We start from the raw sequence: 10645 nt of genomic DNA, 5'->3' as shown, positions 1-10645 counted from the left end.
CTGCAATTGCTCCTACCGAGAATCCACACATTATTAATCTAAACTTATCCTCGCTCCCGGTCCTCGCTTCATTCTCAATCCGACCTTCATAATCTTCAGAGAGAGTAACAGAGGAACAAAAATGTATTGTTTGTCATAGGAATATAATTATATCTCTTGATCCATAAGCAGTGGCGGATCCAGAGGAGAGGGGACTCGTGCACACGATACCCCCCCCCGACATCCATATTTGAAGGGGCTTCTCACAGGGTTACTATGGGACACCACTATCTTTAATATTGTTAACTTCTGCTAAATTATGCTAAAAACATACACTACTATCAAGAAATACAATATAATTCTATCAATTATTATATTTCGCATAATATGCATGTTTCTCAGCGCACAACAGATAAAAAGAACAGAATAAAAATAGAATGGACGTGTGAAAGCGATGACTAAATGAAGAGCAATGCATATAGCTAAGTCTCAAGAAGTGCTTTGAATTAGTTGTTTGTCATAGGAATATAATTATATCTCGTGATCTACAGGCAGTGGCGGATCCAGGGGAAGAGGGGATTCGTGCCCATGATGCCCTTGACAGCCATTACAAAAACAAAATTGCAGGGGCTTCCCACTGGGTTACTCTTAGACACTAGTCACACTACTATATCTTTAACATCGTTAAATTCTTCTAAATCATGCTGAAATCCTACACTACTATCAAGAAATTCAATCCATTATATTTCGCATAATGCATGTTTCTCAGAAAGAAAAGGTCAAAATGGTGAATGACAAAGTCCACTCATGAAAAGTTTTGGTAATTTTGCTCCATCGCATATAGGCCTTCAAAGGTTATTTGAAAAAAAAAATCTGTTCACTTTTACTTCCGCTGCCACTTTTCATTCGTGAATGTTATCGGAGACCAGTTTCCATTTATTTCTACCATTCTTGCTTTCATTTTCGGGAGAGGGGTGGGTTTTTTTTTTTGGGGGGGGGTACAGAACTAGGCTCCCGCTCTCAATTCTCAAGAAATACATTTTTTACTTCGGATAAAACATCATATGGCGTACCATAAGCTGATATGCGCACATGCGCTTTCAATACTTTGGTCATATAAGAACACCACCGAAATTTCATAATCTTAATTCATAAAATGATAGTGTTTCAAGCATTTTCAAGAATTCGGCCTCTTTTGTCGATTAAACCAGTAACAACAAGCCCATCTGATGTCGCAAATAAATTGGTTAGAGGATATAATTGGAGGAAGCGGTGGCGAACTTCCAGTTACAGTTCCAATAATGTCGGCGACACCGCCGTTAAGAGGTGGAAGCGGATCCTACTCATTGCCCTGCGGGGAAGTTCTGGGCAGACGTTCTCTGAGCACATCGCTACAATCTTCAGTCTCCTTACCCGTCAGTGCAATGTGTATGCTGCTCAAAGATTGAGAAGACTTGAACAAATGATGCTCCTGTACCGATCAATTTATTCAGAGCGATCAATCCAGTCTCTTGCCGTTGGTTTTGCCAGAAGATATCTCAAAGGAAGGCGATGGAATTATGTGATGTTTGGCGGTGCACTTTTTGCATTGGATCAGGAAAGAATCACCAATCAACAAATTGATGGGTTAGCATTTTTTAACCAAACAAGAAATGACATCATGTCGTAGGGGGTGGGGGGCAGTCAACTAATCATATAGTTATTATGTGCTATGGAGAACTCTCAACTTAAAAAAAAATAAATTTGGAACGTTGAATAAGAGTTTTTAAGACATATATATAATAGAAATTCTACTCATACGTGGCATGTTAAAATTTATTTCAGACTTGTTTTTATATTAGCTTTGTCCTTTGATCTCTCACTCCTATATATGAAAAGAGAAGCCAATATATGCCTTATGTTTACAAAAATACTAGATCGGTGATTATAGTAGATGATGGATGGAATACCTACAATTTTGTTCATCCTGCAAGTCTTTCAATGCATATTTCCCAGTCGAATTGAGCTTGTTTGAATCGGGTGTCCACTTACCTACTGCTGTTACAGTGTTAACATATTATTTTAGTAGTTTGTCCGAAATGAAAAGTGCCAGTAGAAATCACTACAAAACTGTGTATGGCTAAAAACTGAAGTAGCTCTGATGAAAACTTGGTGGTACAGTACATGTATGCACTCGTAGAGTTACATGAAGTGTGCAATTCATGTATGTAGCCACTCATTCAATGAACAAGGTTATAATATAACCTTGTTCTCAGTTATATCTCCATGTGTGGCAAAATAAGGGTGGCAATGTTTGGCTTATTTTCTCTTTTTCTTTGGGGCAAATGCTTGATTTTTTTACACTGACAGTTTCCATTACATCTATTATTCATACAACTTGGCTCTTATTTAAATTTGATTTTTTAAATCATTTTTTTCTTAATTAAAAATAGAGATCAAAAAATGAAAATTTTCTTGCCATATTACTTTCCACCAATAGAGGGCGTACACAAATATATGCCCAAAATTCAAGTTTTTGAGCGCTCTGGTGAATGAAAAAATTATTCCCAACTTACTAATGAAAAATAAATTGCAACTGTATGGAAATTAGTAATTTTGGTCACAAAAGTGATATTTTAATGATTTTTTAAGTGTGTGCTCTGTACAACATTGGCATACCATAGTCCTACTTCTAGATTCCCCACAGGCAGGGTGGTAGCAGTGAACAAGTGTATGTACGTGTAGCCTGTAGGAGTGAAAAATCAAACCTAACAGAACAAAAGAGAAAATGTACGAGCACTGTATGATATCTGGTCATATCATAGGTTGTTTTCATAGGTTACCAGCCTCCAATAACTATTAACATATATTAGATTTAGATTTTTTTTAATCATTAAAGTAGATTGTTAGAGTTTAAATCAGATTAAATAAACAATTTTTTTTCTTGAAAATTCAAACATTATCATTAATACTTCAAATTTGGTTAAATGTATTTTACTAGCAAGACTTAGTGCTTTCATATTTGTTTCAAAACACAAATTAATGTTTCAAAAATATGAATTATGATTATTATACTCAATGAATGGAAAACAAAACTGTCACCATACTTGTGTAAGATGGGAAATAATTTGATTTACCGTTAAAAAAAAACATTTACACAAAATATTACAAAGAATTTTAGAATAGTAGTCCAATGATCAAATTATTGAACATTTTAAAACTTTAGTTTACATTGGCTTAGTCTTTCAGTTTGGATGTTAAGGATGTTCTCATTGTTCTTTGTATTTTTGCATCTGAAAATTCAATTGTATGTTCAATTTCTTGCTTGCTCCAAAAGTTGCCTAGATGATGTGGATCTAATCAGGATCTTAAGATCAGACCCAAACCCGGACCTGCCACAGTTAAGTTCTTGGGAGAAGGTCATGTGTAAGTCAGAGATGATGGTCTGGAGGAGGAAAATGGATTGTGATTTCCTGTATGAATACAAAGGTTAGTATATTTGAAATCTTTTTCACATCAGCTCTAAACTTAATTTCTCTTCAATCATATAGATGGATTGTTAAATGTATTCCATTCATACCCTGGGTTCGTTTCATATTCTATTTATTTATGTATGTATTCAAATCTATTCAGGGTGACAAGATCAGATAAAAAACTGTTTTACATCATAGAAAATTGTGTTTCATGTATTTATGAAGTAAACTGAATTATAAATATAAAAAATGATTGAGACAAAGATATAGGTACTATAAAAAAAGAAAATGTTTGGATCGAAGTGTATTTGAACAAAATGATATATAAAATGTACATGAGACTATCGGGGTTTGGGTCACAATTTCTTTCATTAAACAATTAAAATCTCAGGTAATGTAGTACATATGAATTGCACATCAGGGTTTTAGAATTAATTTCTTGTATTAAAATTTAAAATTATAGAGTGATGTTGCATTTTGGAGACTGGGTGGAAGCTTGTTCCATTTTTTAGCACCAGCATATTTAAATGATTGTTTGAATAATTCTAGCTTAGGTTTAAGTATTGTTACATTTAAAGAATCTGCATTTCTTGTGTTAAATCCATGGCGGTTACAATACATCTTAATTTCATTACATAATCGTCCAGGAGGATTGCCATTAATGCATTTGTAAAGTGTTGCAAGAAAGTAGTTGCATCTTTGTTCCATGTTTGACAACGACAAGTCAGTCACTATTAGTTCCATTGTATTTCTCATAATCCAAGTTTTTCATGACTATTCATTTACTATTACATTTAAAGAATCTGCGTTTCTTTTGTTAAATCCATGGCGGTCACAATACATCGCAATTTCATTAAGTAATCGTCCAGGAGGAGTGTCATTAATGCATTTGTACATAAGTGTGGCAAGAAAGTAGTTGCGTCTTTGTTCAATGTTTGGCCATGACAAGTCCGTCATTATTAGTTCCATTGTATTTCTCATAATCCAAGTTTTTCGTGACTATTCATGCTGCTCTTTTTTGTGTTCTCAACAATCTCTTTTTGTAAACTTCTTGGCAATTACCCCATATAGAACATGCATAGTCATAGCATGGTTATATTGTGGATTTATACTATATGTTCAATAAGTTAGAGTTAACAAATTTACTAAGTTTGGCAAGATTATGGACTTTGTATGCGACAGATTTACACATAATATTAGTGTGAGCATTCCATTTCAACTTATCATCAATCATGAGTCCAAGATATTTCATGTTATTGACTTGCTCAATCTTGTGCCCTTCAGTATAAATCTAGATAATTAAGGATTTTTATTTTAATAAAGTAAATATATATCTTGCATGGTTTTTATCATGTACTTGCATTGATACCAGTGAAAATCAAAGAAATCTTGAAACTTAAAAACAAAACTTTTCAGTTAATCATAAAACAAAATATATTATGAAATAATGGGCTTTCTAAGTTCCATGAAAATAAACAGACAATATTAGCCTATTTCAAGTTATCTTCTACTGTAGAATGTCCATTGCTAAAGACAAAAAACAACAGCCTCATGTTTTCACTTAATCCCACATTTCAATATTATTTGTCCATCTTTGGTTCCTTGAAGTGTTTGGATCCTTTGCTGACTGTACGGCCAAGTCTTTCTTCAAGGTTCAGACGGACTTGGATTACAGGAAGGTGTGGGATAAGCATGTCATTGAAACAGGAGTCATTGACCAGGATAAAGAGACAGGAACCGAAATTGTGTATTGGTCTACACATTTTCCAGTAAGTATTTATTGAGTGAGTTAGTTTGCATCCCCCCTTACTGATTGTGTGTGATGACTAGAGTAATTATACATGTAGATTAGGAAGGCAGTAAGTACTTGGACACATACAATGAATGTCTTAAGCGCCATAATATAAGAACCTGGTTTGATATTGCTATGCAAATAATGATAATAAAAATGAATAATAATAATGACTAAGAAATGGTTATATGATAATCTTTTCTTTCCTTTTCATGTAAAATATTTTTATTTAGTAATAATCCATATTGACCAAGCCACAAATTAGGTCCCTCTCATACTCATCCTTTGTATTTCAACTATTGGTTTTAAGAAGTGGGAATGAGTACTGTACTTTGAAGTTAAATAAAAATTCATCCTAAGTCAAACTCCTCAACTCCCAAGGCTATTCTCTCAAAGTGCTTCACAGTATCCCATAACATGTAATCATGTCTCTACAACATATTTTTTCCCTACAGTTTCCAATGAGCAGCCGAGACTATGTGTTTGCTCGTCGCACCAAGATCTTCCATCGTCACCGCGTCATGGTCATATACTCCAAGGCTACCAATCACCCGAGGAAACCAGAGACGAAGCGTCACGTACGAGTCACAAGATTCTGCTCCAGGATGGTCATCAAGCCTTTCACCAGCTTTGATGAGGTGAGAGAGCGTTGTCATTTGGTTTGCATCCATCCCAAGGCAAATATAGTATATGTCAGGAACAAACTTTAACAAAACAAAGTTGTCTCACTAAAAGAGCATTGAAGAAGTGTTAAATCATCCAATTTTTGCGCTATTGTAATATTCTATGATACATGTATATAAATGGTCAGTAGGTGAGTTCAAGTTTGGTGTGGGGTGTTGAGAGTATTAAATCAAACTGCTAAACTGAAATTCAAAATTGACTCAAGGTTTCAATGTTCAGAAAATGATGGTTGGTAGCCCAACACCAAATGAGGACAACCCAGCCCTGGACATGCTTCTAAGGAGTCATATGTGGCAAGTGTTTTATTTGCTCCCAACACCAACATCAGATTTGAACACCAAACTTTCAAAATGTGGTATAGCTGTGTGGGACTGAAGAGCCAACGGTAAAAGTACAATGTTTATTATATTACGTGCATCAAGTGATGAATTGGAAATAGGAACACTATGTTTGTGCCAGTCAAGCATAAAAATATATCAGTAATAGAATGTACCACAGGTTACTTATTCTAACATCAAAGATTAATGTTTTCATGTGTGTATTTACTGCAGAATGGATTTGACTATATGGTCACCTACTATGATGACCCCAAGGCTCCAATACCATCTACTGCAATGAACTGGATGGCAACTACTGGTGAGTCTTTATTGGCGACATCTTTCATGTTGCTAACTTTTGATTATTTATTCGTACATTGGATTAATGAAGTAAAATGTTATTGAAAGCAGTTTTCTAATGAACAGTTTTAAATCTTAGTAAATAAAGAGGCTTTAATAGGAGGAAATTATAATTTTAAATAATTTTAAATCTTGTATAAAGTATAAATATATCTACAGATTTATGAATATATTATAATAAAGACATATGAGAGCTACCAAACTTTATTGCTGCATCACTTTTGAGGTGGATGTAACATACAGATTGATATTTTTGATTGATTGTAATTTTTTGTACATTGTTTGCCATGGACTTCAGTTACATTTTTTTTTTACAACTGATTGTATTTCTTTTTTCATGTTCCAAGGCCCTGGTTGATAACATTTGGTGATTTTCACAATTACATTGTAACCATGTGCCTGTTTAATTTCGTACCAGATTTTCAAAGAAGGCATGATCTTAATATTTTATGTCCACTCGTCAGATCCTTGTAATGCTTACTAATAAAAGTCAAATTAAAAATGCGTTCTTATGGCATAGGGCGCTAAATTCATGCTTGCATGAAGCACAATAATATGAGAAATCTTCATATCCTATGGTTTTGTCCCATATGGCATGATACAAGGTGAAACCACCTTCGCAAATTTTGACCTTTATGTTTGAAGCAATGTCAAGTATATTATGATGTCCCTGTTATGTCTTGAAACTTTCAGGTGTACCAGACTTCATGCACAGGGTGCACAATGCTGCCCTTGCTTTGGACGCCATGCCAGCCACCAACTTCAAGGATATGAAGAGCGATCAGCAGTTCACCACCAGTGACTCCAGCTGCTACAGTTGAAAGATGAAGACTGAGGGATCAAACAGTTCCATCGGTCTCAAAGATGCCCCTTTGGAGCAGAGCCTCCCATAGAAACCCTTTAATCAGTTGACTACGGGAACCAGGTTTTCTCTGTGCATATCCAATGGGACGTGCAAAATTCAGTAGTTGACGGGTTAAAAGGATCGGGTTAACGTCAAGGAGGATGGGGGGTGGGTTATTTCATAAAGCTGTTTGAAAATTACTTGGGACTTTGTGGACGACTGGAAGCTTGAAGTGCACCACCCTAAGTTGAAGATTTAGAGCAATTTGTGTGTGACTAGAGATGGAATGTTATGCTGAGTTCGATGTTAAGAAACTTGATTAGAACCAGTTGAGACTTCAAGTTTTTAAGTGGTAGTTAACATTCATACCTACATATATGTCATGGCACATATGTTATTTGACGCAATTCAGGTGAGATAATATGGAATGTAGACAAACTTTGTCAACACAGGAAAAAAATTGGGTGCTCACATATTTGCTCTTCAAGTCTCTTGTAACTTTACAATCAGCTTAATGAAACAAACCCATGGCATGGGAGCTATTTCATAGTGCTTCAGTCATATTTCCCCTACGGCAAGTCGAAAACAGCTGTTTTAACCATTACATGGGTGGTTTGAATGAAATTAGATAAAATGGCTGTTTTTTACTAGCTGTATGGTGGCCATAGGGGAGATGTGACTGCTGCATAAGGATTTAAGTTTTATTTTAAGTCATGACGTGTGTAATTTCCTTTGCACCAAGTGCACATGGTTTTAAAATAAATAATACACATTAGCTTGGGCATTAGTAAGAGTTATCTGCACAAGATTTAATTGGATTTGGAATGATGATTTCTAGCATGCTCGAGGCCTAGACAGGTTTTGAAGGTACCGATTGTTGGTGATTACACCAGTTCCCTTGCAAATTGGTGTCTGCTAATTGTTTTGTAAGAGAGTAATGTGGATTTTGGTTATTTTATAAACCATCTTCTGCGTAAGATCATGATTGGTCATTGATTATGACCCCTCATCACCAAAGAAAATTTGCATAAAATAAACATCTGATCAAGTGCGTTCCACAGAAATCATTTGATTAGGGTTTGTTGACAGACCTACCTGATGCTGCGTATACCCGGGGTATGATCTGGCAGAGATACGATTGCTTGACATGTTTTTGAATACGACTGTGTTGGATGACCTGATGAAAATGATCTGTTGAGCAGCTGCATGCTTATTGACTTTTACAATTAAATGTGTATCCATGCATAACAGAATATCTTTCATAAATGATATATGTAAGATACATAAAAGAAATTTACAGAAACCACAGATTGTGGTTCATTCGACATGAGAGCATGCATGAAATGTTGGTTATTCCACTTGCAGCTGTACCTGTATTTGCAACTCTTTAATATTTAGCTCTCCAGGAAACATCCCTTGGTTTAGAAAGACCAGCATTCTTTTATATTTTGGATGGTCTGTGTTAACAGGTTCATTTGTATTCTCACTCTTGATATGTTTGATGTCAGAAACTTAAAATCCTATGAATTTTTGTTTTCAAGGTTGAGAACTGGGAAATACCACATACGACAAGGCAAAATTGATTTTATTTAATTATTTATGCTGTGCATAACCACAATATAGCAATGGATTTACCAATTCAATTGGTTTTAATGTTTGCATTATGGCATCGATGAAGATCACCCAATGGAGACCAGAAAAGTGGCCTTTACAAGCAGGTCGTCTATGTGGGGCCTGTTTCATAACGGACGTGCAACTGTTGTAACTTTGCCATGATGGCAACTACCATGGTAACAGGGCTCAGCAGCCAATCAAAATCAAGATTTCCATGGTAGTTGCCATATTATACAGCAAAGTTACAACATTTGCAAGTCCCTTATGAAATGGGACCCGGGACAGGTTTCTGTAATACATGATTGATGGGGAATCATGGGCCCCGTCTTACAAAGAGTTACGATTGATCCGATCTTACTCAAGTATTATGGAAATCCATCAATGTCATAATTTCTACTAAAGGAAATTTGCACAATGTCCTTGTGAATAACAGAAGCATAGATAATTATCAAGAAAAGAATGAATGTATGCATTAACAGTATATCTAGAAAACAGTTTGAACAAACATGCAATTTTAGATGTTGGCACTACTGGCTATCCATACTTGTGGTTGATCTGACGAATCACAACTCTTTGTAAGACCAGGGGCCCGTTGCAGAAAGAGTTGCAATCAATCGCAACTCTAAAAATCATGCGCAAGTCCCGAATGCGCTTTGTTGATTGGTCGAAAATCAAATTGCGCATGATTTTCAGAGTTGCGATCGATTGCAACTCTTTCTGCAACGGGCCCCTGGCCCTGGAGTGCAATTCAATACAGGTTCTAATACAGGCGATTGACAAGCAGGTTTGACTGTACATATTTGCTTGTTGTATGTACAAGACCTGTATCTTCCAGCTAGATGCCCATGGCCAGGGTTTGTGATTTTTTTTTACCTTCAGCTTAGCTAGGCAGCTTATGAAGACGAAAGTGGTGAGAAACCATATAAATATCAATCATTGAAAGAAAGGAATTTCTGGACTTACAAAATTATTCAAAAAGGCTTAAGGACACTAGATACGACTATATCACTAAATTTGTTAAACATTAGATCATGTGCATGATGTACTTACTGCGAAGGCAGTGTGTGTCATCAAGGGCATCATCCCTGGATTGTGGTGAAGATTTACTTACATATTCAAACTGCATTAGTGTGCTGATACATAGCTTTGGCTATCATGGTTCGGACATTGCTGAATATAAAGTAGCTCAAATGTTCTCTCTTCATATTCTGTGAATACCTTTTAAACTACACTCATTTTTTCACCTTTAAATAACTTGTATTGAAATTGGTCATCACTACCTTTTTTAATGAATGAAGAGTGTGAGAGAACATTAGGAACAACTTCAATCTGTAATAAGTTTACCCAGTTGTTTGCGTCCGGACAGGATGTGTCATTTTGTATTAAAAATTTACAAGCGAAGTTTCATAAATTTTTAATACAAAATGTTAGGAAATATTCTAGAGATCAAGATAGAAGATGAATACAACTATTTAATTCATATTTTTAGTGTAATCCAAAGACAAAAAAGAAGGCTTCAAAAATATAAAGTGTCTGGACACCCGACCCCCCATCCTATATGTGAAATGTGTATGATGAATCTGTTTTTTATATCTCTATAAAA

The 10645-nt window shown here is 35.3% G+C and overlaps 1 protein-coding gene across 1 annotated transcript; it reads left to right on the top strand.

Annotated features, from left to right (window-relative positions):
* Positions 1–1079: 1079 nt before the first annotated feature.
* On the top strand, positions 1080–9612 carry LOC121425502 (stAR-related lipid transfer protein 7, mitochondrial-like). The gene is made up of 6 exons (XM_041621574.1): positions 1080–1605; positions 3296–3447; positions 5040–5200; positions 5679–5861; positions 6459–6543; positions 7278–9612. Exons 1-6 carry the CDS (start codon positions 1136–1138, stop codon positions 7403–7405), a joined length of 1179 nt encoding a protein of 392 aa, XP_041477508.1. The 5' UTR covers positions 1080–1135; the 3' UTR covers positions 7406–9612.
* Positions 9613–10645: the final 1033 nt, after the last annotated feature.

Source organism: Lytechinus variegatus, chromosome 12 (genome assembly GCF_018143015.1).
Source record: "Lytechinus variegatus isolate NC3 chromosome 12, Lvar_3.0, whole genome shotgun sequence".
NCBI lineage: Eukaryota > Metazoa > Echinodermata > Echinoidea > Temnopleuroida > Toxopneustidae > Lytechinus > Lytechinus variegatus.
Note: the sequence above shows the minus strand (reverse complement) of the source record. Positions and strands in the feature narration are given on the sequence as shown.

Coding starts and splice junctions, on each gene's coding strand:
- LOC121425502 (XM_041621574.1), top strand. CDS start 1,136: ATGATAGTGTTTCAAGCATTTTCAAGAATTCGGCCTCTTTTGTCGATT. Junction 3,448..5,039: donor TTTCCTGTATGAATACAAAG/GTTAGTATATTT, acceptor GGTTCCTTGAAG/TGTTTGGATCCTTTGCTGAC. Junction 5,201..5,678: donor ATTGGTCTACACATTTTCCA/GTAAGTATTTAT, acceptor TTTTCCCTACAG/TTTCCAATGAGCAGCCGAGA.